General features: G+C 42.9%; 2 protein-coding genes and 2 long non-coding RNA genes across 6 annotated transcripts in view; 2 read left to right on the forward strand and 2 right to left on the reverse strand.

The window, feature by feature from the left end:
* Nucleotides 1–242: 242 nt before the first annotated feature.
* LOC115115143 (uncharacterized) lies at nucleotides 243–7576 on the reverse strand. Its single transcript, XR_010464383.1, has 5 exons — nucleotides 7360–7576; nucleotides 6711–7019; nucleotides 2378–2465; nucleotides 1814–1853; nucleotides 243–871 (listed from the first exon to the last, which is right to left on the reverse strand). It is a non-coding gene; the product is annotated as an uncharacterized LOC115115143 (long non-coding RNA).
* A 2598-nt stretch (nucleotides 7577–10174) lies between these two features.
* On the reverse strand, nucleotides 10175–11718 carry LOC115126731 (uncharacterized). The gene is made up of 3 exons (XR_003863205.2): nucleotides 11571–11718; nucleotides 10985–11024; nucleotides 10175–10766 (listed from the first exon to the last, which is right to left on the reverse strand). It is a non-coding gene; the product is annotated as an uncharacterized LOC115126731 (long non-coding RNA).
* Nucleotides 11719–15974: 4256 nt separating this feature from the next.
* dnpep (aspartyl aminopeptidase) lies at nucleotides 15975–23840 on the forward strand. The gene is made up of 15 exons (XM_029654444.2): nucleotides 15975–16062; nucleotides 16428–16518; nucleotides 16943–17031; nucleotides 17168–17281; nucleotides 17550–17675; nucleotides 17849–17973; nucleotides 18220–18304; nucleotides 18459–18566; nucleotides 18659–18736; nucleotides 18996–19079; nucleotides 19851–20011; nucleotides 20789–20828; nucleotides 21061–21162; nucleotides 22996–23163; nucleotides 23584–23840. The coding sequence occupies exons 1-15, from the start codon at nucleotides 16057–16059 to the stop codon at nucleotides 23632–23634; spliced, it is 1428 nt and encodes a 475-aa protein (XP_029510304.1). The 5' UTR covers nucleotides 15975–16056; the 3' UTR covers nucleotides 23635–23840.
* A 1156-nt stretch (nucleotides 23841–24996) lies between these two features.
* Nucleotides 24997–27607, forward strand: part of ptprnb (protein tyrosine phosphatase receptor type Nb) — a 43413-nt gene continuing 40802 nt past the window's right edge. For 2 of the 3 annotated variants that reach the window (XM_065022973.1, XM_065022990.1), the window contains exon 1: nucleotides 24998–25263. In XM_065022973.1, coding sequence (XP_064879045.1) covers nucleotides 25188–25263 — 76 coding nt within the window. In that variant the 5' untranslated portion in view covers nucleotides 24998–25187. Of the gene's footprint in view, nucleotides 25264–27607 lie in introns of all 3 variants that reach the window. The other variant, XM_065022981.1, reaches the window with a different exon arrangement.

Here is a 27607-nt window from a genome sequence, read left to right on the forward strand (position 1 = left end):
ACCTCTGCTAGTGCATCTTGGTCTTTGCAAAGCACCACAAGGCCGAATGATTAACTACAGCCACATCAACAGGTCACTTCCTCCTTTATACACAAACAATGATAGATTCTGCTCCACCACAAGGCTGAAGGGTTCTTATATCATATAAGCCTGATGTACTGTAGATAATGGTTTGTTTTCCTCTAGAGTGTACATGCTGAGTTAGATCCATACAGTATACATATTACTATAGAGGCCATGGATCTGTTTGGAAGTGAAGTTTTAATGAATGCTTTAGTTTTGTCGTTACATCTCTTCACCTGAACATGTAATTCATGTAGGCCTACATGATAAATGGCGATGGACCATTGAAAGCAAGGAAAATGCATTGTCATGAAGCATGTTGTGATGATGACTGTACATACTGCTGCAAGGAATATATTTTACAAATGCAAAACATTGACACCTGGTGGAAATGCACATGATCACATCTGTCCACAGGAACATTGGTTATACGTAACATAATGTGCATGATTCATACAGTAAGTGCTGATATTTACAGCAACAGAAGACTATCTACAGTACAGGACCTATTCAGCCAGGTGTCAGTAACCAATCAATGGAACTATATAAAGTCAGTGTATCAGCTGTAAAAATAGGGGCATTACAGTAATCAAGATATACAGTAAATGGACATACTGTACAGTTGTATATCCAGGGCTGGTGAAATAGTATTTAACCCCTAGTGATAGAAAAAGGTGTCTAATGCCATGTCGTCATTGGTCAACGGTGCCAGAGGTCAGGGGTTAGGATGCGGCAGCTGCAGAGTTGAGTAAAGCCCATTGTCTCTCCTTGTGAACGTGTTGTAGGGCTCAATGTCCTGTTGCTCCTCCTACAAAGACATTAACAATATGTCACCATATTACACTTTAAAATCTCATATGGGGCTTTGGAAATATTTGTAAATGTAATATAGGTTTGTGGAAATATTTGTAAATGTTGGCAAATTCAATTGAAAATGTGAAAGAGCATAGTCTGCAGATGCCTTACCATTACAGGTAACATCAAGCAGTAACATCTCTGACAGTCTTACGACTCCAGGTAACATCAAGCAGTAACAGCCCTCACAGTCTTACGACTCCAGGTAACATCAAGCAGTAACAGCCCTGACAGTCTTACGACTCCAGGTAACATCAAGCAGTAACAGCCCTGACAGTCTTACGACTCCAGGTAACATCAAGCAGTAACAGCCCTGACAGTCTTACGACTCCAGGTAACATCAAGCAGTAACAGCCCTGACAGTCTTACGACTCCAGGTAACATCAAGCAGTAACAGCCCTCACAGTCTTACGACTCCAGGTAACATCAAGCAGTAACAGCCCTGACAGTCTTACGACTCCAGGTAACATCAAGCAGTAACAGCCCTCACAGTCTTACGACAGTCATCAAGCAGTAACAGACAGGTAACATCAAGCAGTAACAGCCCTGACAGTCTTACGACTCCAGGTAACATCAAGCAGTAACAGCCCTAACACAGTCTTACGACTCCAGGTAACATCAAGCAGTAACAGCCCTGACAGTCTTAGTAACAGCCCTGACAGTCTTACGACTCCAGGTAACATCAAGCAGTAACAGCCCTGACAGTCTTACGACTCCAGGTAACATCAAGCAGTAACAGCCCTGACAGTCTTACGACTCCAGGTAACATCAAGCAGTAACAGCCCTCACAGTCTTACGACTCCAGGTAACATCAAGCAGTAACAGCCCTGACAGTCTTACGACTCCAGGTAACATCAAGCAGTAACAGCCCTGACAGAAAAGACAGTTGCATCACCTCCTTAAATGTGTACACCGCTTTCTGCTGTGTTCTCCTGCTGTGTAAAAGAAGAGAAGACCTGTGAATGAACGTAACATAACATGGTTTTACACAGAAGATGCTTTCTGGAGCTAAATGTTTGTGTGTTTGTGCTTGGCTGCATGAATGTTTTTGTCCGGCACTCATTTTTGTCAAGGCAGGAAGTGAGAACCCTCAACAGTTCAGTTATTAGTGACCTACCTTATCGAGTCAGACTTTAACGTGGATCAAGTATTCCTATGTCATACATCAGGGTATTTCATATGATCTCAAATCTGTTTATACTCTCTTGCCAGCTCTTTGTCACTCATAGTCACACCATTGACATTTAGTTGGCAAGAGAGCAGAAACATATCTTGGACCTAAAGTATAGCCTACTGCTTATTTCTGAGTCCCATAGTTCTCTCTATCAATTGGAGATCAGATTGCTATTCGAGATTGAATTTACAGTACCTCCATAAAAAAATAATTGACTCATTAAATGATCAAATATGTCAAATACCCATCAACTTTAACTTTAACAAGCTAATAAAAATATCTTACTTGAGATGACATTTCCACATGATTATTCCAACAAGGACCACGACGGCTACAAATCCTGCAAAGGCTGTTATTATCATGACATGGGATTCTGAAAAAGAAAAGGGGAAGAACTCATTGTGATCCTATATGGCTTGTTTCTCTTCCTCCACTCTGGTGCCATCCGTTTTGTCACCAAAGCCCCATATACTACCCACCACTGCAACCTGTACGCTCTCGTTGGCTGGCCCTCGCTTCATACTCGTCGCCAAACCCACTGGCTCCAGGTCATCTACAAGACCCTGCTAGGTAAAGTCCCCCCTTATATCAGCTCGCTGGTCACCATAGTAGCACCCACCTGTAGCACGCACTCCAGCAGATATATCTCTCTGGTCACCCCCAAAACCAATTCTTCCTTTGGCCGCCTCTCCTTCCAGTTCTCTGCTGCCAATGACTGGAACGAACTACAAACATCTCTGAAACTGGAAACACTTATCTCCCTCACTAGCTTTAAGCACCAGCTGTCAGAGCAGCTTACCGATCGCTGTGTAACTCTGTATGTGTCGACTTGCTTTGCTTAACTTGGACAGGTCGCAATTGTAAATGAGAACTTGTTCTCAACTTGCCTACCTGGTTAAATAAAGGTGAAATAAATAAATATAATATACTACCCACCACTGCGACCTGTATGCTCTCGTTGGCTGGTCCTCGCTACATATTCGTCGCCAAACCCACTGGCTCCAGGTCATCTATAAGTCTTTGCTAGGTAAAGCCTCACCTTATCTCAGCTCACTGGTCACCCCCAAAGCCAACACTTCCTTTGGCCCCATTTCCTTCCAGTTCTCTGCTGCCAATGACTGGAATGAATTGCAAAAATCACTGAAGTTGGAGACATGTCTCCCTCACTAACTTTAAGCGTCAGCTGTCAGAGCAGCTTACCAATCGCTGCAGCTGTACACAGCCCATCTGTAAATAGCCTATCCAATCTACTAACCTTCCTCACCTTTGTTTTTGTTTGTCTGCTCTTTTCAACACCAGTACAGTGGGGCAAAAAAGTATTTAGTCAGCCACCAATTGTGCAAGTTCTCCCACTTAAACATCTCAATACTTTGTTATATACCCTTTGTTGGCAATGACAGTTGTCAAACATTTTCTGTAAGTCTTCACAAGGTTTTCACACACTGTTGCTGGTATTTTTGCCCATTCCTCCATGCAGATCTCCTCTAGAGCAGTGATGTTTTGGGACTGTTGCTGGGCAACACGGACTTTCAACTCCCTCCAAAGATTTTCTATGGGGTTGAGATCTGGAGACTGGCTAGGCCACTCCAGGACCTTGAAATGCTTCTTACGAAGCCACTACTTCATTGCCCGGGCGGTGTGTTTGGGATCATTGTCATGCTGAAAGACCCAGCCACGTTTCCTCTTCAATGCCCTTGCTGATGGAAGGAGGTTTTCACTCAAAATCTCACGATACATGGCCCCATTCATTCTTTCCTTTACAGTCGTCCTGGTCACTTTGCAGAAAAACAGCCCCAAAGCATGATGTTTCCACACCCATGCTTCACAGTAGGTATGGTGTTCTTTGGAAGCAACTCAGCATTCTTTGTCCTCCAAACACAACGAGTTGAGTTTTTACCAAAAAGTTATATTTTGGTTTCATCTGACCATATGACTTTCTCCCAATCTTCTTCTGGATCATCCAAATGCTCTCTAGCAAACTTCAGAAGGGCCTGGACATGTACTGGCTTAAGCAGGGGGACATGTCTGGCACTGCAGGATTCGAGTCCCTGGCGGCGTAGTGTGTTACTGATGGTAGGCTTTGTTACTTTGGTCCCAGCTCTCTGCAGGTCATTCACTAGGTCCCCCCGTGTGGTTCTGGGATTTTTGCTCACCGTTCTTGTTATCATTTTGACCCCACGGGGTGAGATCTTGCGTGGAGCCCCAGATCAAGGGAGATTATCAGTGGTCTTGTATGTCTTCCATTTCTTAATAATTGCTCCCACAGTTGATTTCTTCAAACCAAGCTGCTTACCTATTGCAGATTCAGTCTTCCCAGCCTGGTGCAGGTCTACATTTTTGTTTCTGGTGTCCTTTGACAGCTCTTTGGTCTTGGCCATAGTGGAGTTTGGAGTGTGACTGTTTGAGGTTGTGGACAGGTGTCTTTTATACTGATAACAAGTTAAAACAGGTGCCATAATACAGGTAACGAGTGGAGGACAGAGGAGACTCTTAAAGAAGAAGTTACAGGTCTGTGAGAGCCAGAAATCTTGCTTGTTTGTAGGTGACCAAATACTTATTTTTCCACCATAATTTGCAAATAAATTCATTAAAAATCCTACAATGTGATTTTCTGGATTTTTTTTCTCATTTTGTCTGTCATAGTTGAAGTGTACCTATGATGAAAATTACAGGCCTCATCTTTTTAAGTGGGAGTACTTGCACAATTGGTGGCTGACTAAATACTTTTTTGCCCCACTGTATTTCTACTTGCACATCCTCATCTGCACAGATCACTCCAGGGTAAATTGCTAAATTGTAATTACTTTGCCACTATTGACCTATTTATTGCCTTACCTCCTTACTTCATTTGCTCACACTGTACAGTCGTAGCCAAAAGTTTTGAGAATGACAAATATTAATTTCCACAAAGTTTGCTTCTTCAGTGTCTTTAGATATTTTTGTCAGATGTTACTATGGAATACTGAAGTATAATTATAAGTATTTCATAAGTGTCAAAGGCTTTTTATTGACAATTACATGAAGTTGATGCAAAGAGTCAATATTTGCAGTGTTTACCCTTCTTTTTCAAGACCTCTGCAATCCGTCCTGGCATGCTGTCAATTAACTTCTGGGCCACATCCTGACTGATGGCAGCCCATTCTTGCATAATCAATGCTTGGAGTTTGTCAGAATTTGTGGGGTTTTGATTGTCCACCCGCCTCTTGAGGATTGACCACAAATTCTCAATGGGATTAAGGTCTGGGGAGTTTCCTGGCCATGGACCCAAAATATCAGTTTTGTTCCCCGAGACACTTAGTTATCACTTTTGCTCCATCATGCTGGAAAAGGCATTGTTCATCACCATATTTGTTCCTGGATGGTTGGGAGAAGTTGCTCTCTGAGGATGTGAAAAGGCGATTCATCAAAGAAAATGACTTAACCCCAGTCCTCAGCAGTCCAATCCCTGTACCTTTTGCAGAATATCAGTCTGTCCCTGATGTTTTTCCTGGAGAGAAGTGGCTTCTTTGCTTCCCTTCTTGACACCAGGCCTTCCTCCAAAAGTCTTCACCTCACTGTGCGTGCAGATGCACTCACACCTGCCTGCTGCCATTCCTGAGCAGCTCTGTACTGGTGGTGCCCCGGTCCTGCAGCTGAATCAACTTTAGGAGACAGTCCTGGCGCTTGCTGGACTTTCTTGGGCGCCCTGAAGCCTTTTTCACAACAATTGAATCACTCTCCTTGAAGTTCTTGATGATCCAATAAATGGTTGATTTAGGTGCAATCTTACTGGCAGCAATATCCTTGCCTGTGAAGCCCTTTTTTGTGCAAAGCAATGATGACGGCACGTGTTTCCTTAAAGGTAACCATGGTTGTCAGAGGAAGAACAATGTTTCCAAGCATCATCCTCCTTTTGAAGCTTCCAGTCCGGGGCGGCAGGGTAGCCTAGTGGTTAGTTAGTGTTGTGCTAGTAACCGAAAGGTTGCAAGTTCAAATCCCCGAGCTGGCAAGGTACAACTCTGTCTTTCTGCCCCTGAACCAGGCAGTTAGGCCATCATTAAAATAAGAATTTGTTCTTAACTGACTTGCCTAGTTAAATAAAGGATAAAGAAACTTCCAGTCTGTTATTTGGAGTCAATCAGCATGACAGAGTGATCTCCAGCCTTGTCCTCGTCAACACTCACACCTGTGTTAACAAGAGAATCACTGACAAGATGTGGCAGGACTGAAATGCAGTGGAAATGTTTTTGGGGGATTCAGTTCATTTGCATGGCAAAGAGGGACTTTGCAGTTAATTGCAATTCTTCATAACATTCAGGAGCATATACAAATTGCCATCATACAAACAGCAGACTTTGTGAAAATTAATAGTTGTGTCATTCTCAACTTTTGGCCATGACTGTATCCAGATTTTCTATTGTGTTATTGACTGTACGTTTGTTTACTCCATGTGTAACTCTGTTGTTGTTTGTGTCGCACTGCTTTGCTTTATCTTGGCCAGGTCGCAGTTGTAAATGACAACTTGCTCTCAACTGGCCTACCTGGTTAAATCAAACTTGGACTGAGATGGTAGAGATCACTAAATGAGACCAAACATTCACAGTACAAGCTAAATGTGACATGCAAACCAAACACTTACCATTGACTGAAATGTTGAGATGCCAAAAATGTGTCACTCCATTATGTACACACTCACAGGTGTAGTTCCCTTCATCAGATGGTTGTATGTTGGTGATGTGTAGAAACACTCTGTCACTCTCTTTCTGTAGTGTGACTCTGGGGTCACAAGTGCTGTCTGTACCATTATTGCCAAACCGAAGAGACACTTGACACTCACTCCCACCACTTATCACTCTATCTATCTTACATATTACATACATCATGTTATGAATGGTTTGGTTTGGACAGGCAGGAGTGCCCAAATCTGCTCCTGTTTTCACTTGAATCTCTGTAAACATGAAAGAAAATGGTTTGTGAGTGTATTGTTTCATCTAAAATGTTTGTTTTGCATTGACTAGCATTATAATTGTGTTGCACAAGAGAAAGGTGTAGAAAAAAAAGAGGATATTCTGATGCAAATTGTGCTTCTTCCCCAAATGCAGTTCAGATTGTGCTGAGTGGAACTCTTGTTATTATAATAGGTAATGCTATTTCCATTTTTATTTGATTGAACCTTTATTTAACTAGGCAAGCAAATTAAATGGGAGGACAGGACCTCTTTCCTTTTTTTACTGTTGTACAAACTATACATGAATGTTGTGTGTTTTTGAGGAAAGGACGTATCTTACCTTCTAAGGCTGTGCACACACCCCACACCAGCAGAAGCAGAGAAAGCCTGAATGCACGTCTTCCACACATACTGACCAACTGCAGAACCAGACGTTGGTCCAATATTTTCTGCTCAGACCAACAGCAGAACATAAGGCAAACAAAATGATGGTCCTTTGACAGGTTTGAAACAGTTACCTGATCTGGTGCTGGCTGAGAGGAGGAAATGGTGCTGTGTAAATGTATTCTAGCTTCTATGTGTGACTTTCACAATGACAACACATCCCTTGGTCTGTGTCTATGGGCTATGCAGTACAACCACCACATATAATAAACTATGTGTCGAGCTCCACTTCCTGCAACAGTGATAGATCATAGACATCACAAGACTGAGGGGGGTCTATATCAAGTGTATGTAAGTGATGGTTAGATCTGGTCCTTCAGGTTAATAACAGGAAATTAACCTACCAAGTGCTATGTTTATGATATAACTAATTATTATAATCATTCAATTATTACCTTTTATATACCAATGCCTTAGTAATACATCTGCAGCAGGGCAATAAAGTCCTGGGGCCTCATTTATAAACCCTTTGTACGTATAAAATGGACTGTGCGCCAGTAGGGGTACGTGGGTAAAATCACCTATGTGTTGTGATAATTGCATTGTTTGCACTATAACCTGTTAGTTAATTTGCCTGGACACTGTGATATATAGGCCGAGATAATGAGAAGACAATGGCAGAATAAATTCAACCACACCTTTGTTTATTTACAAACACGGAGAGCAACATCTGTCCAGTGAAGTCTACAAAACATATTGCCTGTAACAAACACTTATGTGACCTACAGCATAGTCAAGCAAGGTAATGTGTCTGGCATTTTAGTACTACTAAACAACTATTGATTTAGAACCATGGAGAGTTACAACAAGTCACAAAGAAAACAGGAGCTGCCTCCACTATTCCAGCACCATTTCAACTTCAACATTTCTACATCTAATCACCTATGCTTAGTCTAATAAAGTGATAACTAAAAGATACCAAAACGATTTAGGCCAATCAACGTAAGCTAAATATGTTGTCCATGGTACTGATTTCTGTGTGTGTGTGTACAAGTAGAAAAACATGTTGACTCACCCTACTTGTAGAGAAACACCAATGCCATCATCCTCCCTTTCATGTTGCTTAAACGATCTATGACTGTCATACAGTATACGCTTTTAGTTTTTGTTGTCCTAGGCTACCTGGCTAAAATACCAGCTCACTAGACTAACTTCCTGTCATGGACAACAATACGCCAGGCTATTAACCTTCTACATCTAGTTACATATTGAACTTCCATCCTCTCAGGTCAAGGGCACAATATATGAATTTATGGTTGGATCAGAATCGCTGTTATAATTTTTGGCCAGTATGGAGAATTAAGTTAAACCACAAGTCTAAATCTCCATCCATGGCTAGGAAAGGGCAGATTTTTATCTAGCTAGTTAGCCACCCGAGTACAACAACACAGCGAGATGCAACAATTCACGTTTTTTTCTGTCAAAGACATTTGGCTTGATGTGATTGGTCTGAAGCCAAATCCAAACTGGCTTCCCTTGACACTGTTTTGTTTGTTTTGGTGCACCAGGACCATTCACAGCTGAATGATGGGCGTTTTCAGGCAGAGTTTTAATACTCTTTCATACACATCCAGTTTCAAGACGGGTCTGATTTATAATTGGAAACATGCAGGTGCCCAGTCTTTTCAGAAAAGGCACACGCATTTATATTTAGTGTGAAATTTACTCAATGTTTATAAATAAGGTCCTTGTGGTTTGTGAGGTTGTGAGAGGATTTTGCACCAATAACATTTCTGTCAACTGTGACTTTCGTTATCACACTGTAGCAATTTAAAGGTCACTGAACGTCAGTGAAGTAAGCAGAGATAATATACACCATCAGATCAAACACTGTGTAGAAACACTGACAGAAATATTGAAATGGAAAAAAAAGATGTTCCTCCGTGATGCACACAGGTGTAGTTCCCTTCATCAGATGGTTGTATGTTGGTGATGTGTAGAAACACTCTGTCATTCTCTAGCTGTAGTGTGACTCTGGGGTCACAAGTGAAGTCTGTACCATTATGGTTGGTCCGAAATTACACTTGACAGTCACCCCCCCCCCCCACTTATCACTCAGTCGTATATATTACAAAAAATAATTGGGCAGACAGATGTCTTATTTCAGTCACTACCAACATGAAGGGAAACAGATTGAGTGTCCTGTTTCATGGGTTTTAGATTGAGCAAAAAGTAAAGTTGATATCTTATTTGGTTACTGCACCAGAAGCAGCCTGAATACAAACATACTGGCCAACTGCAGAACCAAACCTTACTCAATGTTGTCTGCTCAGACTGAGTACAGAACTCAACGTCTATCCAACGTTAGTTGTTCAACAGAGAAACAAATTAAAACTTGGGTTGACTAGTTATAATGGACCTTGAGAGCTGAGAGGAGGAAGTGGTGCTGTTTTCTAGCTTCTACCTGTCTTACTGTTTCACAGAAACACTTGGACCTCTACTAGTGCATCCTGGTCTTTGCAAAGCACCACGAGGCCAAATTATTAACTACAGACACCTCAACAGGTTCACTTCCTCCTTTTTCCACAAACAATGATAGATACTGCACCACCACAAGGCTGAAGGGTTCTTATATCATATAAGCCTGATGTACTGTAGATAATGGTTTGTTTTCCTCTAGAGTGTACATGCTGAGTTAGATCCATACAGTATACATATTACTATAGAGGCCATGGATCTGTTTGGAAGTGAAGTTTTAATGAATGCTTTAGTTTTGTCGTTACATCTCTTCCCCTGAACATGTAATTCATGTAGGCCTACATGATAAATGGCGATGGACCATTGAAAGCAAGGAAAATGCATTGTCATGAAGCATGTTGTGATGATGACTGTACATACTGCTGCAAGGAATATATTTTACAAATGCAAAACATTGACACCTGGTGGAAATGCACATGATCACATCTGTCCACAGGAACATTGGTTATACGTAACAATGTGCATGATTCATACAGTAAGTGCTGATATTTACAGCAACAGAAGACTATCTACAGTACAGGACCTATTCAGCCAGGTGTCAGTAACCAATCAATGGAACTATATAAAGTCAGTGTATCAGCTGTAAAAATAGGGGCATTACAGTAATCAAGATATACAGTAAATGGACATACTGTACAGTTGTATATCCAGGGCTGGTGAAATAGTATTTAACCCCTAGTGATAGAAAAAGGTGTCTAATGACATGTCGTCATTGGTCAACGGTGCTAGAGGTCAGGGGTTAAAAGGTGTCAGCTGGAGAGTTGAGTAGATCCCATTGTCTCTTCTTGTGAGCGTGTTGTAGGGATCAATGTCCTGTTGCTCCTCCTACAAATACATTAACAATATGTCACCATATTACACTTGTAAATGTAATATAGGTTTGTGGAAATATTTTAAATGTTGTCAAATTCAATTCAAAATGTGAAAGAGCATAGTCTGCAGATGCCTTACGACTGCAATATCAGCCCTGACAGTCTTTCGACTACAGGTAAGAGCAGCAAGCAGTAACAGCCCTGATTGAAAGGACCGTATTGTTGCATCACCTCTTTAAAGGTGTACACCGCTTTCTGCTGTGTTCTCCTGCTGTGTAAAAGAAGAGAAGACCAGTGAATGAATGTAACATAACATGGTTTTACACAGCAGATGCTTTCTGGAACAAAATATTTGACTGTTTGTTTGTGCGTGGCTGCATGCATGTTTTTTTCCTACACTAATTTTTGACAAGGCAGGAAGTGAAAACCCTAAACAGTTCAGTTATTAGTGACTTACAATAACCTTATCGAGTCAGACTTGAATGTAGGTCAAGTAGCCTATGTCACACCCTCATGTATTTCATGACTTCAGTTAGATCTGTTCATGCTCTCTTGCCAGCTCTTTGTCACTCACAGTTACACCATTGATATTTCCTTGGCAAGAGAGCAGAAACAAATATTAGACCTACAGTATAGCCTACCGCATATTTCTGAGGCCCATAGTTCTCTATATGATTTGTAGATCAGATTGCTATTTGAGATTGAATTTACAGTATATTATTACAGGACCTCCGTAACAAAGTTATAGATTAATTAAATTACCAAATATGTCATAGCCATCAACTTTTATTTTAACAAGCTAATAAGAATCTCTTACTTGAGATGACATTTCCTCCTGATTATTCCAAGGACCACGACGGCTACAAATCCTGCAAAGGCTGTTATTATCATGACATGGGATCCTGAAAAAGAAAAGGGGAAGAACTCATTGTGATCCTATATGGCTTGTTTCTCTTCCTCCACTCTGGTCATTAAAATTGTTGACAGATGCTCAATTTAAAGACTATTTTTGATACAATCCAGTTCACTTGGATTGTGATGGTAGAGATGACTAAATGAGACCAAACATTCACAGTACAAGCTAAACGTGTATTACAGATTGTGTCTATTGAACTGAAACGCAAACCAAACACTTACCATTGACAGAAATATTGAGATGCAAAGAATGTGTTCCTCCATTATATGTACACTGACAGGTGTAGTTCCCTTCATCAGATGGTTGTATGTTGGTGATGTGTAGAAACACTCTGTCACCCTCTATCTGTAGTGTGACTCTGGGGTCACAAGTGCTGTCTGTACCATTTTGGTCAAACCGAAGAGACACTTGACACTCACTCCCACCACTGTTCACTCTATCTACCTTACATATTACATACGTCATGTTATTAATGGTTTGGTTTGGACAGGAAAGAGTGCCCAAATCTGCTCCTTTTTCCAATGTTTTCACTTGAATCTCTGTAAACATGAAGGAAAATTAGTTGTAAGTGTATTGTTTCATTTAAAATGTTTGTTTGGCATTGACTACAATTGCAATGCCCAGTTTGTTGCATAAGAGAAAGGTGTGTGTGTGTGTACATATATATATATATATATTCTGACGCAAATGTTTCTGCTTCCATAAATGCAGTTCAGATTGTGCTGAGTAGAACTCCTATTCTTATACGAGGTAATGATAATGCTGTTAATATTTAACAACTGAAATATGAGGACAGGACCCCTTTCCTTTTTCAGTGTTGTACAAACTGTACATGCATGCTGTGTGTTTGAGAACAGGACAAATCTTACCTTCTAAGGCTGTGCACACACACCACACCAGCAGAAGCAGAGAAAGCCTGAATGTGTAAAAGAAGAGAAGACCAGTGAATGAATGTAACATAACATGGTTTTACACAGCAGATGCTTTCTGGAACAAAATGTTTGACTGTTTGTTTGTGCGTGGCTGCATGCATGCATACTGACCCACTGCAGAACCAGACGTTGGTCCAATATGTTCTGCTCAGACCGACGGCAGAACAAAAGGCAAACCAAAGTGATGGTCCTTTGACAGGTATGAAACAGTTACATGATCTGGTGCTGGGTAAATGTATTCTCGCTTCTATGTCTGACTTTCACAAAGACAATACTTCTCTTGGGTTGTGTCTAGGGGCTATGCAGTGCAACCACTACATATAATAAACTATGTGTCAAGAGTTCCACTTCCTGCTCCAGCAACAATGACAGATGATAGACACCACTACAAGACCGAGAGGGGTTATATCAAGTGTATGTAAGTGATGGTTAGATCTGGTCCTCCAGGTTAATAACAGGAAACTTATCAAGTGCTATGTTTCTGTTATTAATAATTCATTTGAAATGATTACCTTAATAAATGCCCAATTGACACATACAGCAGAGCAATACATTATATGAATTTAAGGGAGTTTGTGAGAGGATTTTGCACAGGTATATGTGTACTGTGGCACTGCTGAGTGCTGATGTACATTTTACTGATCAATACCCATTTTATTAGCATCACATTTAGGCTATCTACATCACACTAAAGGTCTCACTTCTAAAAAATAATGCATTCTTCCTCTCATGAGACACGTGTGGCTATCTTTCAGTGACAAGGCTGAAGACTCCTGGTTGCGTTTTGACACAGTGGCGGAATGCTAGCGATGTTTCTGTAGGCTACTGCGATGGCAGTTTGCAAAACAAATCCCCTCCCAATTGAAACAAATAATAATCATGATATCATTCAGCCAGGTAGGCATACTTTGTAGTTAACATTTAATTGAGAATATTAGTGGGAAAGCCTTTCTATCTACTTATAAGACACTAGCAGTAACATCAGTAGCTTGTCTCTAACTGACAACACAAAGTGATAGATAAGCGCACACAAATACCCATGATGTTGCTTCTTCAGAAAGCTGTATACTACACTATTGTTTTTTAAACATTTAATTATTGTAACATTATTTTTCTGCCTGTTGAGGGTGACAGTTTGGGTTGGTGCTCATCTTTCTGCTGCCACGCAATATCGTCCAGTGGATACATTCAATGGTTGTACAATTTTATAATACAAGTATCAAACTTGGTACACTAATACTTTCTACCTTAAGGACTATTTTAAAGATTGAAGGCAGTCTGGGAAGCCTGTCAATCAACCAGGACTGATATTTTAATAAAATGGCTGCCATCTGGATTTCCTGTTAGAAGAAAATCGCGCACTCCATATGTATAACTACCCAGTCATTTATTGGGTAAAGAAACACAAACCTTTCAGCATCACTGTGCTTTCTTCGGGATAAAATAGAGTCAAATCATTCCAAACAATATAAAAATTGCTAATGTTATCTTCCCACTAAATAAATCCCACAGGTAATATAGAAAGTAATTCTGATCATAAAGTACTCTTAAGACCTTATAGGTGCCAAATTTCTGTTTGTGACAAAACAAGCAAGTAAAGTGTAAAGAATCATTGTACCATCTGAACCGCTATTAAATATATTTTCCATAACCAAAAATATTGTATTTACAGCTGTTTGAAACTGGTGTACAAAACTGAAAGTAAAAGACGCAACAACTAAACTTAAGAAGACCATGGTGCTTGCCTACGGAGCTGTGAGGGGAACGGCACCTCAGTACCTCCAGGCTCTGATCAGGCCCTACACCCAAACAAGGGCACTGCGTTCATCCACCTCTGGCCTGCTCGCCTCCCTACCACTGAGGAAGTACAGTTCCCGCTCAGCCCAGTCAAAACTGTTCGCTGCTCTGGCCCCCCAATGGTGGAACAAACTCCCTCACGACGCCAGGACAGCGGAGTCAATCACCACCTTCCGGAGACACCTGAAACCCCACCTCTTTAAGGAATACCTAGGATAGGATAAAGTAATCCTTCTCCCCCCCCCCCCTTAAAAGATTTAGATGCACTATTGTAAAGTGGCTGCTCCACTGGATGTCATAAGGTGAATGCACCAATTTGTAAGTCGCTCTGGATAAGAGCGTCTGCTAAATGACTTAAATGTAAATGTAAATGTAAGAATGGGAAGCATAGAAATAGCTCACAATGAGAATGACAGATGTAAGAAATGATAGTTTTTGTGAATTAGGTCTGGTCATCCCAAACGTTACATATTGCAGTTTTAATAGGGGTCATTTTGACCATAGTCCAGCAGCTCATGAAGATTTTTGCTACTTTGTGATAGAGCCACTAACATTTCACACACATATAGGGAATGTGTTAATATGTCATTTTGGCTATAGTGCCATAACTGATTTTGTCCATTAGTCCCCTGGTGGTAATTTTAAATATGGCCACCAACCAGCTGCATGCATGTGGCGATTTTGGACTAGATTCACATGACCATATCTCCATAAATAATTGCCCTGGGTCGTGTTCAGTAGGGTACACCGTAGAAAATCGTTTGGCAACAGAAAACTAAAATATTTGTTCTTAAAATGGACATGTTCAGACATTACCTGACTGTTTCAAAACATGTTGTCCCTAATGAACACGGCCCAGTCATTTTCCCAGCGTGTCCCAAGTGTAGAATGTCATCCTTACCCTCAGACAGGGGCTGTCTGTGTGTGCTCCAATCATAGTGAAGCCATTGCCTGGTTGGAAATGTCCACCCACAGCAAAAGCGATAATGGAGGAGTAGTTACGGGTCAGAAAGTACTGTTGAGAGAAGAGGAGTAGTTAGTTCTCAATTAAGCACAGTTTGACAGGAAAATATTATTTGATCCCTATATGATGAAGCCCTATAAAGCTGTGTAGATTAGTGTCAGACTGGAACCTCCATGTACTGACTGACCTTACTGGCAGGCTTGATGTTCCACTGCTCAGTCTCCTTCAGCTCAGTAAAGCCAGCCCCCAGCAGACGGGACTTACACTCCTCAACCACTGCTCACAAATAGGACAGAGTGAAAAGAGCAGGATGGTTTAAAATGTTTGAGGGGGTCTGGAAAGCACAATAAAATGGCAAAAAAATGCCATATATACGTATCCTTTAAACTTTTTGTAGAAAAGTGGGGAAAACTGATCCCTGGTTGACTTATGCTTCCCAAATTGTCTCCAATCTTTAAAATGTCTAATATTAGTGGGCCAAGTTGGATGTTGGAACGATCTTGTGTATACTGTATTTGGTTCTTATCCACTGTTTGTTTCACTTTCACCTCCTGGCCAGCAGAGGGCAATACCACGTTCCCCTCCCCTCAAATGACCCATGGTTAGTTTCTACATCGGTGGTCTTTATCAAATCTGTCAGATTTATCGGGTGCTTTACACCGGGTACACAGTTTAAAAGTCCAGTTAAACATTAATGCAGGTAAGCGCCATAAATTATGATTTTGCAGTCGGTTTATTAAGCGGTGTAGCTAGCTCAGAGCGGTCTGATTCAACTTTTAGAAGCTGCGTTTGCTGTGTCTAAGGTTTGCATTACAATGTGTTGGCTAGCTAACGTAGCTGATTTAGCTAGCTAGCAAGCAAGGATTAGCCTGCTGTCTAATTCTTCACTCAGCTAAACGTGTATTCTGTTTTTGGACTAGCCATACAGTCTATTGTCATGTTATGACACTTCTTCTTTCTAAATTGTATTTTGCTGGCTGTTCAGCAATATCTCTTTCTGTTTTGCTTCCCAATGCAATGCTGTATCAGTCATGGCTTGTAACGTTATCCTTCTGCTTTCTCTAGTCACTGATCATGAAAAGTTCAAAGGAAGCTGTGCAGACTGCTGCCAAGGAGTTCCTGCAGTTCGTGAACAAAGGAGTGTCTCCATACCACGGTAAGAACACAAATCATTCTAGGACTGGTAGTTTGATAGTTAAAGAAATGGTGTCAGTACTACAGGTTCAGAACAATGGCAATATAATATTTTGTAGGCATGTAGCTGTCAAGCGCATGTAACCAAATGCAGTGGGAGACCTATTTGGACCTAACTTAAATGGACCTTGATCTCTAAATAAGATAGATATCTTGCAGGCGGATGTCCTCTTTCTGAGGCTGTACGGATGCGTTTTGTTGTGTAGCCTACCTTTGCACTCTGCTCCATGTACAGTCCATTCACATTATCCTTCGCCTTAAAGCCACCCTCTTATCAGACAGTTAATTGATATGTCCCCCGGTTGCACAGGTTGTAATTCATAAAAGGAATGATGTGGCTTGAAGTTAATGTCCTGCTCTTTTCACTCTGTCCTATTTGTGAGCAGTGGTTGAGGAGTGTAAGTCCCGTCTGCTGGGGGCTGGCTTTACTGAGCTGAAGGAGACTGAGCAGTGGAACATCAAGCCTGCCAGTAAGGTCAGTCAGTACATGGAGGTTCCAGTCTGACACTAATCTACACAGCTTTATAGGGCTTCATCATATAGGGATCAAGTAATATTTTCCTGTCAAACTGTGCTTAATTGAGAACTAACTACTCCTCTTCTCTCAACAGTACTTTCTGACCCGTAACTACTCCTCCATCATTGCTTTTGCTGTGGGTGGACATTTCCAACCAGGCAATGGCTTCACTATGATTGGAGCACACACAGACAGCCCCTGTCTGAGGGTAAGGATGAAATTCTACACTTGGGACACGCTGGGAAAATGACTGGGCCGTGTTCATTAAGGACAACATGTTTTGAAACAGTCAGGTAATGTCTGAACATGTCCATTTTAAGAACAAATATTTTAGTTTTCTGTTGCCAAACGATTTTCTACGGTGTACCCTACTGAACACGACCCAGGGCTAACACCGCCAACCACTGGGGATAGTAGGTCATACTTGTATTTGGTCGCTAACTTGACATCCTTCTCTCTCTGTGTGGTTGATTCAGATTAAGCCACGGTCCAAGAAGACCAAACAGGGCTGTCTGCAGGTCGGGGTGGAGTGCTACGGAGGAGGAATCTGGAACACCTGGTTTGACCGGGATCTGACCATCGCCGGTCGTGTTATGGTCAAGGTATGGCAATGTAACCCTACCCATCTAACCCTTCATTCACAACTGAAACGTTAAGGTTGGCCCATTCTTAGGTTTCTGAACTTTCATGACCTATGTGTTGAAGTGTGTCTGGAGAATGGAGGTGTGTTTGTGAGAGGACCTTACATGGGAGTTGTTGTGTTATTGTGGTGCAGACTGGAGATAAGCTGGTCCATCGTCTGGTTCACGTGCCCCGGCCGATCATGAGGATCCCCCACCTGGCCATCCACCTCCAGAGGGACATTAATGACTCCTTCGGCCCCAACAAGGAGAACCACCTGTAAGTCCCAGGTTGCATGTCAGAAGTCTTAACTGGCTTCCTCTCCTCCATCTACACTGATCTGACGACAGGACAGGTGAAGGCAGTATGACAGGAATTTGCTGTCACCTGTTCTGTTCTTTCACATCAGTGCAGTTGAAGGGGAGGAGACCACTATAGACTATTGAGATACACCCCTCAAGGGACCAGGAGAACAAACATGACTTGGACAGGAAAATAAGTGTTTAGTAACTGTGTGTGTGACAGAGTGCCCATCCTAGCCACTGCTGTACAGGAGGAGTTGGAGACTGGCTGCTGTTCCACTGGGGATGCCTGCGATGCCACCACTTTTGTAAGACGCTTAACTATCCATATCTCTCACTGTACACTCTGCAGTACTAGATAGTTATACACAGTCCAATGTACCACACACACTAATCAATCACTTGCCTTACACAACTTCAGTAGGCCTTTAGTACATTTCTCCATCTCTGTCACTTGTCCAGGCAGAGAAGCACCACCCAGCCCTGGTCAAGGTGCTGTGTTCAGAGCTGGACGTTCAGCCTGAGGCCCTGCTGGACTTTGAGCTGTGTCTGGCTGACACTCAGCCAGGGGTGAGTCTCCTCTCCTCCACCTCCTCCCCCTCTGTTGTTAATGACATCGATAACAGATTACTGACGTGTGTCTGTGTGTGTCTGCTGCACAGGCAATTGGAGGTGTGTTTGAAGAGTTCATCTACTCCCCCCGTCTGGACAACCTCCACAGCTGCTACTGTGCCCTACAGGTGAGTCTCCTCTGTTCCAACTCAACACTCCACCTCCAGACACTAATAACAGGTCTCCTTCTCAAAGTACATAAAGATCTGAGAGTAGGAAGCTCACATCTTTTCCTCCGGTGTGTTTGAGAGGGACGAGAGGAATCGGAACATGACTACCACCATAATGTGAACGTCCTCTTTAACCTTACCATTTATTCTCCTAACCTCTACTTCTTCTTTAACCTTAATTCCCCTAACCTGTACCCTCTTTTCCTCTGTCCAATAGGCTCTGATGGACTCCTGCATATCTGGAGACTCTTTGGCCACAGACCCTAACATCAGGATGGTGACTCTGTTTGACAATGAAGAGGTCGGTCCCCCAGTCCTGTGTTGGCTAAAGTTCTTCTGTGTAGAGCTAGGGCTTCTCCTTCACTGGCCTATAGCTATGAACTAGAACTAGGGCCCAGGGTTTTCTGGTGCTTAGGAAACCCCCCTGGGGACATATTCACAAAGTATCTCTGATAAGGAGTGCTGATATAGGATCAGGTTCCCCCTCTGATTAATTATAATTAAAAATGTACAACTGATCCTAGATCAGCACTCCTACTCTGAGATGTTTTGTCAATATGGCCTCTATATCTAACTCAGGGCTCTCCAACCCTGTTCCTGGAGAGATACCCTCCTGTAGGTTTAGACTCCAACCCTGTTCCTGGAGAGACCCTCCTGTAGGTTTAGACTCCAACCCTGTTCCTGGAGAGACCCTCCTGTAGGTTTAGACTCCAACCCTGTTCCTGGAGAGACCCTCCTGTAGGTTTAGACTCCAACCCTGTTCCTGGAGAGATACCCTCCTGCAGGTTTAGACTCCAACCCCAGTTGTAAAATGACTGATTTATCCTATCACCCAGCTAATTAATAGAATCAGGTGCTCTAAATTAGGGTTGGAGTGTGAACCTACAGGAGGGTAGCTCTCCAGGAACAGGGTTGGAGTATAAACCTACAGGAGGGTCTCTCTCCAGGAACAGGGTTGGAGTGTGAACCTACAGGAGGGTATCTCTCTAGGAACAGGGTTGGAGTATAAACTTACAGGAGGGAACTGGTTTGGCAAACCCTAACACTTAACACTTCCCCCTTTGGCCTGTAGGTGGGGTCAGAGAGCGCCCAGGGGGCAGCGTCCAACCTGACAGAGCTGATCCTGAGTCGACTGTCCTCCTCCCCCACCAACCTCACAGCCTTCCAGCAGGCGGTGCCACGCTCCTTCATGATCAGCGCCGACATGGCCCACGCCCTGCACCCCAACTACCAGTCAGTACCATACAGTAACCTGTCAATCACTCCAGTCTCTATAGTAACACTCCAATTACCAGTCAGTTTACTCCTACTCCCTATAGAAACGCCGTACTGTTAATCACTCTGTGGTTGCTTCCCAATTCTCCACCATTTTCCCAAAGTGTCTACTTCCTGCCATGGATTTAATGGTGGAGCCTCAGCCTCCAACCCATTATTACACCAATCAAATGTTTTTAGATCCATCACAGAAAGTGTGCAAGTGAGGTCGGGTTCTAGAACATCATCGCAACTACCAGTCAGGTTCTAGAACATCATCGCAACTACCAGTCAGGTTCTAGAACATCATCGCAACTACCAGTCAGGTTCTAGAACATCATCGCAACTACCAGTCAGGTTCTAGAACATCATCGCAACTACCTGTCAGGTTCTAGAACATCATCCCAACTACCAGTCAAGGTCTAGATGATGTTCTAGACCCTGACTGGTAGTTGGGATGATGTTCTAGACCCTGACTGGTAGTTGGGATGTTACTAGAGAAAATGTGCTGTTACTCCCCATAGAAAACATACTAACATTCACACTGTCTCTACCAGTCAGGTTCAAGAACAACATCCCAACTACCAGTCAGTGTACAGTATACCTGGGGAATAGTAGTCTCATTTATATATTTATATCATATTAGATATATAATTGACTGCTGTTGTACTGTTTTTGTGCCAGCTGGGACCAGAAGACAGTTTGAAAGATGTTTGCTGTGTTTCTAGTTTTAATGGACTTTAATTTTCACCCTAGGGAGAAGCATGATGAAAACCACAGACCAGCCTTCCACAAGGTACAGAGCTCAAATGACCCCCTCAGCAATACGCACTGAAAACCCACATTAGAACTGGTGGACATAATGTTGGAATCTTCTACAAAAAATGTCTACAATTTAGATTTAGGTAAAATAGTCATGGTGTACCTGTGTAATATTTGTGGCAGACATGCTATACATTTATGTATGTTTTCTATACAGATATCTGAAGTTGTAGTCAGTGTGATTGTCTGAATGTCCTCTCTCTCAGGGTCCTGTAGTTAAATTCAACAGTAACCAGCGCTATGCCACTACGGCTGTGACAGCCTCCATCTTGAGAGAGATCGCCAGTCGTGTTGGTGTGCCTCTTCAGGTAATTGGCGCGTGTGTGTGTGTGCTCGTGATTTGTTCATACATACTTGTTTCTGTGTGTGCTTGGTGCACTGCGCGGGTTTGTGATCTTGTTTCTTAAATCCACTCTGCAAGGGGCACATCTCCTAGCAAAGTAGTGCTGAGGTGAAGAAAGTGCCGTGGTGTAGTGGGGATTTAAACCAAGCCGTTTCTGTAGTGGGGATTTAAACCAAGCCGTGGTGTAGTGGGGATTTAAACCAAGCTGTGGTGCAGTGGGGATTTAAACCAAGCCGTGGGGATTTAAACCAAGCCGTGGTGTAGTGGGGATTTAAACCATGCCGTGGTGTAGTGGGGATTTAAACCATGCCGTGGTGTAGTGGGGATTTAAACCAAGCCGTGGGGATTTAAACCAAGCCGTGGTGTAGTGGGGATTTAAACCATGCCGTGGTGTAGTGGGGATTTAAACCAAGCCGTGGTGCAGTGGGGATTTAAACCAAGCCGTGGTGTAGTGGGGATTTAAACCAAGCCGTTTCTGTAGTGGGGATTTAAACCAAGCCGTGGTGTAGGGGGGGATTTAAACCAAGCCGTGGTGTAGGGGGATTTAAACCAAGCCGTGGTGTAGTGGGGATTTAAACCAAGCCGTGGTGTAGTGGGGATTTAAACCAAGCCGTGGTGTAGTGGGGATTTAAACCAAGCCGTGGGGATTTAAACCAAGCCGTGGTGTAGTGGGGATTTAAACCAAGCTGTGGTGCAGTGGGGATTTAAACCAAGCCGTGGTGCAGTGGGGATTTAAACCAAGCCGTGGTGCAGTGGGGATTTAAACCAAGCTGTGGTGGAGTGGGGGGGGTTTAAACCAAGCTGTGGTGGAGTGGGGGGGATTTAAACCAAGCTGTGGTGGAGTGGGGGATTTAAACCAAGCCGTGGTGCAGTGGGGATTTAAACCAAGCTGTGGGGGGATTTAAACCAAGCCGTGGGGGGGATTTAAACCAAGCTGTGGTGGAGTGGGGGGGATTTAAACCAAGCTGTGGTGCAGTGGGGATTTAAACCAAGCTGTGGTGCAGTGGGGATTTAAACCAAGCTGTGGTGTAGTGGGGATTTAAACCAAGCTGTGGAGATTTAAACCAAGCTGTGGTGTAGTGGGGATTTAAACCAAGCTGTGGTGCAGTGGGGATTTAAACCAAGCTGTGGTGCAGTGGGGATTTAAACCAAGCCGTGGTGCAGTGTGGATTTAAACCAAGCCGTGGTGCAGTGGGGATTTAAACCAAGCTGTGGTGCAGTGGGGATTTAAACCAAGCTGTGGTGCAGTGGGGATTTAAACCAAGCTGTGGTGCAGTGGGGATTTAAACCATGCCGTGGTACAGTGGGGAGTGGGGGGGATTTAAACCATGCCTTAGTGCAGTGGGGTAGGGGTTATTTTAAACCAAGCATATGGGAGAGATGAGGGAGACTGAAATGAGAACGTCTGCCTCTTAAGAGTAGATGAAGATGTTCCGCTCCCACAAGGGCACTTTATTCACCCCTGGTGAAACTACCGCTCTGGTCCATTTCCCTCCCTGAGGTGTGCACTCATTCACCCCCATATGGACTCAGAGGAATGGACCGGTGTAAAGCCCGATTTAAATAGCAGAGATGCAGGAAGGACAGTTCCAGTTCTGACTCATGTTGAGTTTCCCCACACAGCTGACATCCAATGTATGTCTGAGTGATTAATGGGCATCCATGGCACATGGAAATGTAATAAAATAAATCTGAATGTAACAGTACATGTGTTTTATTCTCTCCACAGATGCTTCAACTGTACCTAGTAAGCATGTGTTAATTCATTACCCTCCTGACCCTGTTTCTGTGGCCCCAGGATGTGATGGTGCGTAACGACAGCCCCTGTGGGACCACCATCGGCCCCATCCTGTCTTCCCGCCTGGGGATCCCCGTGCTGGACATCGGTGCCCCCCAGCTGGCCATGCACTCCATCAGGGAGATGTGCTGCACCTCTGGAGTGCTCCAGTCTACCAACCTATTCAAGGTACTGGACCCTGTACTAACCCACTCCAGGGTTGGGGTTAATTTCAATTCAGGAAGTACACTAAATTTCCAATTCCCTTGAATGCTTGTCAATTAGGAAAATGTGGCTTTGGAATGACCCCCTGACCCTGACCCACTCCATCACACTGATACCCTTTTCACTCTGCTGTTTCTCTATGAGCCAAACTGAGCCAAGCGGTTCTGCCTGGCCTGGGTACGCATCTACTGTAGTTGCTGAACAATGTGGAAGGAAAATATCAGAGCCAGCACAGTGTGGGAACAGCACGTTAGTGTGAAAGTGGTATCAGACAGTCTGTACATTCTATGGGTCTAATTGTGTTGTATTCTGACCAGACATAGTGAACCATAATGTCTCACTATGTTGATGTATGATGATGTGTCTTCCGTCTGTTCTTACCAGGGCTTCTTTGAGCTCTTCCCCACTGTGAGAGACATGGTGACTGTGGACTAGCCTGGGGGAAGGACACAGCATGGACAGAAGGACAGACAGATGTCCTCCTCTGGGTCTCTCTACACACTGTGTTATTTGTATACTCACATGACACACAGTGCTACAGCAGAATGTTTTGCACACATTCAGAGGCAAGGAAAGTTTCCTTCAAATGATGTTTCTGATGAACTAAAATGGTTGATAAAATAATACATGTTTAATCTACACATCCTCTCTCCTTCCCTTGTTTTTGTTCACTCAATCCACACACACATAGTCCTAAAGACTGGACGCAATGGGCACTGCAGCGCCCCTGGACCAATTATAGGGGGTTAAGTCGCTTGCTTAAAGGCACAACGGCAGATGATGCATTTCCGCACTAGATTTTCCCGTCTTGAGTTGGGATTCGAACCGGCAACCCTCTGGTTGAGGCCTGCTTCTCTAACCTCTGCCTCTGATGTTGCACTGGAGCTCCAATTGAAAATGAAGTGTTTGGCCCACACTCTTTAGCAAGTCTAGTACCAGTGGTGAAACAACATACAATGTTGACAAATATACTGAACAAAAATCTAAACACAAGTTTTACTGAGTTTACAGTTCATATAAGGGAATCAGTCAATTGACATAAATTCATTAGGCCCTAATCTATGGATTTCACAATGCTGGGCACTGGTGCAGCCATGGGTGGGCCTAGGAGGGCATACGCCCACCCACTTGGAAGCTAGGCCCAGCCAATCAGAATGTGTTTTTCCCTACCAAAGTTATTTTTTTAAGAAAAATACTCCTCAGTTTCATCAGCTGTCCGGTCCTGGGCTGGCGTGGTTACACGAGGTTGGAAGTGGCTTGTGGTAGAGAAATGAACATGCAACAGCTCTGTTGGACATTCCTGCAGTTAGCATGCCAATTACACTCTCCCTCGACTTGAGACATCCGTGGTGTTGTGTGACAAAACTGCACATTTTAGAGTGGCCTTTTATTGTCCCCAGCACAGGGTGCACCTGTGTAATGATCATGTTGTTTAATCAGCTTCTTGATATGCCACACCTGTCAGGTGGATGGATTATCTTGGCAAAGGATAAATTATCACTAACAGGAATGTAAACAAGTGTCTGCACAATTTGAGAGAGATAAGCTTTTTGTGAGTATCTAACATTTCTGGGATATTTTATTTCAGCTCATGAAACATGGGACCAACACTTTACATGTTGCCTTTATATGTTTCCTCAGTATATTTAGAGGAACTGAGGAATACATGGTAAAAATTACTTTAACTTTGTTAATTTCGCCTAGTGGGCTATGATGCAATGGTGGGTCTCCCAAAGGTAAACCAGCCATGCAGAAAGACTAACTCCTTCCGTTCCTGATCCGAAGCAGCGTGCATCCCGGGATTTACACATTTCTCGCAACATTTGCTGTCGCACTCACATTTGGTGCGCTTCTGCTGCCGAAAATCCACGTCCTTCCTTTGGAGTCGGAGTGGATGTGCGACATTAGAAAGTCCCTCCGATAGTTGACACGGATCATGAGGGTTTAAAACGCACCGCTGAACAGCTCTGTCTGTCTTGGGGGAAACCATGGGATCTCAGCGACTATGGAGCGTGTTATGTGTGATGGCGGTGTGCTATCAGACGGGGATGTCAAGCAGATACGGTAAGGGAGATAAATGAACTGAGTCACTCAGAGGCAGGTAACAGGTCTACACACACAGCCATTTAGAAATGTCAGCCAAGGCAATAGCGTATAGCGAGTAAATCAATGCAATATATTGACGGGGTCCATGAGCCATATTCTGCTACTTACTTCAACCTGGATTTGCCAGAATAGCAACTAAGAATATAGCCACATATGCTCAATTATTTTAGTATCATTCACCGTACTGTTTTGCTTTTCTGTGCATTGTAGCATAGTGTTATAAACAACGTGAATTTACTTCTACATTACAAATGTTAAGAAATTGAGAGATTCAGATGTGATTCAACATAATTTCTGGATGTCAGTTATGTTTGTTTAGGCTATTGGAGCCTATTTATGTAGGCTGAATGTGAATGTGAAATTTGATTAGTGACTTGAGGCTGTAGACTTCTGCTTGGATTGAATGATGGGTTTTGCGAAAACAGCGTCAGGCATGATTCATCATAGCTCCTCTCCGCAATAATAGTGGAGCAAGGACCAGTAATAGCCTGCTGTGCCCCACGCCTTGGCTCCGCGCGCTCAAAAAAAAAAACAGTTTGAGAGCGAGGGAGAGCCCTTCTTCACCTCATTCAAAAGTCAGAAGATTAGGGTTTGGTTTTTGTGTCGGCTACAGGTCTGGTGTTTTTGCTTTTGTGGATGACGATGTCATTTTGATTTGTGTAAAATGTACTGCGCTAAGTTTAAACAACACGCACTTGGCTATTGATGCAATGTCAACCCAATGCAATGAAATTGAATGACAACCTAGGCAACCACTGTCATAGGTTTACCAAGGCCCATTCTGTAATACTGCGATTACAACCACTCACTTGCTTACCACACATGACCTCACGCCCTCCAGGCTGGTTAGTAGTTCAATTACTAAAGTTGGATCCTGTTCTAATGTAGGCAGCATACTGCTGGCAGTTTATCAATGTAGGCTGCAGCCAATCCTACCACCTCGAACTGTACATCAATAGCGCCTGCGCGCTCATTTCAGTACCATGGACAGTGCATACATACTCTCTACGTCAATGGCATGTGCGTTGGTTATAGCCAGTCATTTTAGAACCATGGACAGACGGCACACACAGACTCAAGCACTGATGGTTCAGAACAGTGCGCTTGTTTTCTGTGTCGATGGCCGCTTGACATTTCGGTGCTGTAGGGCAGGCTAAACCTGTGCTGTGGAGGCAGACAGGCAGGCACATACACTGACCTTAACTCAGTTCTGGTGAGATGTAGACCTGACTACTGTTAGTTCATCACACTAGGGGAAAAGGTATTGCGTTGCCTCCTTGATTTCCAGCTGTTCGACACGGTTGGTTATCTTGTAATGCGGTTATTGCTTACTTACCGTGTGTGTCAATCTGAGGAGAATTATACCATGTCTCACTGGCTATGACTGCCTTCCTTTTGACATGCCGGTTTGTGGAGTTATCAGAAGTGAAACAGTAGGCCTAACATTGTTGCAGGTAACTAATAAACCAATAGTAGCGCACCCCATCGGTGTGTCTCACCACCACGACTGTAGTCAGAACCTGAAGGATCCTTCAGTCATACGGCATCACCCCATGTGAATAAACAGGAATGAGTGAGATCTGCATACATTCTAATGTATTTGGAGATTCTGTTGGATGGCCAGACCAATTTACTGAGCATGTTTAAGGCACAACACTAACAAAGCTGAAGAGGCATATACACGTGTATGTATCAAGTATAACTCACCTATTCTGATTGTTATGAATCAGATTATAATAGTCTTTAAATCCGATGGTACTGATGGTTATGAATCAGATTATAATAGTCTTTAAATCCAGTGGTACTGATTGTTATGAATCAGATTATAATAGTCTTTAAATCCAGTGGTACTGATGGTTATGAATCAGATTATAATAGTCTTTAAATCCAGTGGTACTGATTGTTATGAATCAGATTATAATAGTCTTTAAATCCGATGGTACTGATGGTTATGAATCAGATTATAACAGTCTTTAAATCCAGTGGTACTGATGGTTATGAATCAGATTATAATAGTCTTTAAATCCAGTGGTACTGATTGTTATGAATCAGATTATAATAGTCTTTAAATCCAGTGGTACTGATGGTTATGAATCAGATTATAATAGTCTTTAAATCCAGTGGTACTGATGGTTATGAATCAGATTATAACAGTCTTTAAATCCAGTGGTACTGATGGTTATGAATCAGATTATAACAGTCTTTAAATCCAGTGGTACTGATGGTTATGAATCAGATTATAACAGTCTTTAAATCCAGTGGTACTGATTGTTATGAATCAGATTATAACAGTCTTTAAATC

The sequence above is a fragment of the Oncorhynchus nerka genome, linkage group LG2 (genome assembly GCF_034236695.1).
Source record: "Oncorhynchus nerka isolate Pitt River linkage group LG2, Oner_Uvic_2.0, whole genome shotgun sequence".
NCBI lineage: Eukaryota > Metazoa > Chordata > Actinopteri > Salmoniformes > Salmonidae > Oncorhynchus > Oncorhynchus nerka.

Bases quoted from the DNA above. Each gene is read 5' to 3' on its own strand.
- dnpep (XM_029654444.2), top strand. The intron at 16,519-16,942 runs GTAAGAACACAA...ATTTGTGAGCAG, and splicing joins AGGAGTGTCTCCATACCACG to TGGTTGAGGAGTGTAAGTCC. The intron at 18,567-18,658 runs GTGAGTCTCCTC...TCTGCTGCACAG, and splicing joins TGGCTGACACTCAGCCAGGG to GCAATTGGAGGTGTGTTTGA.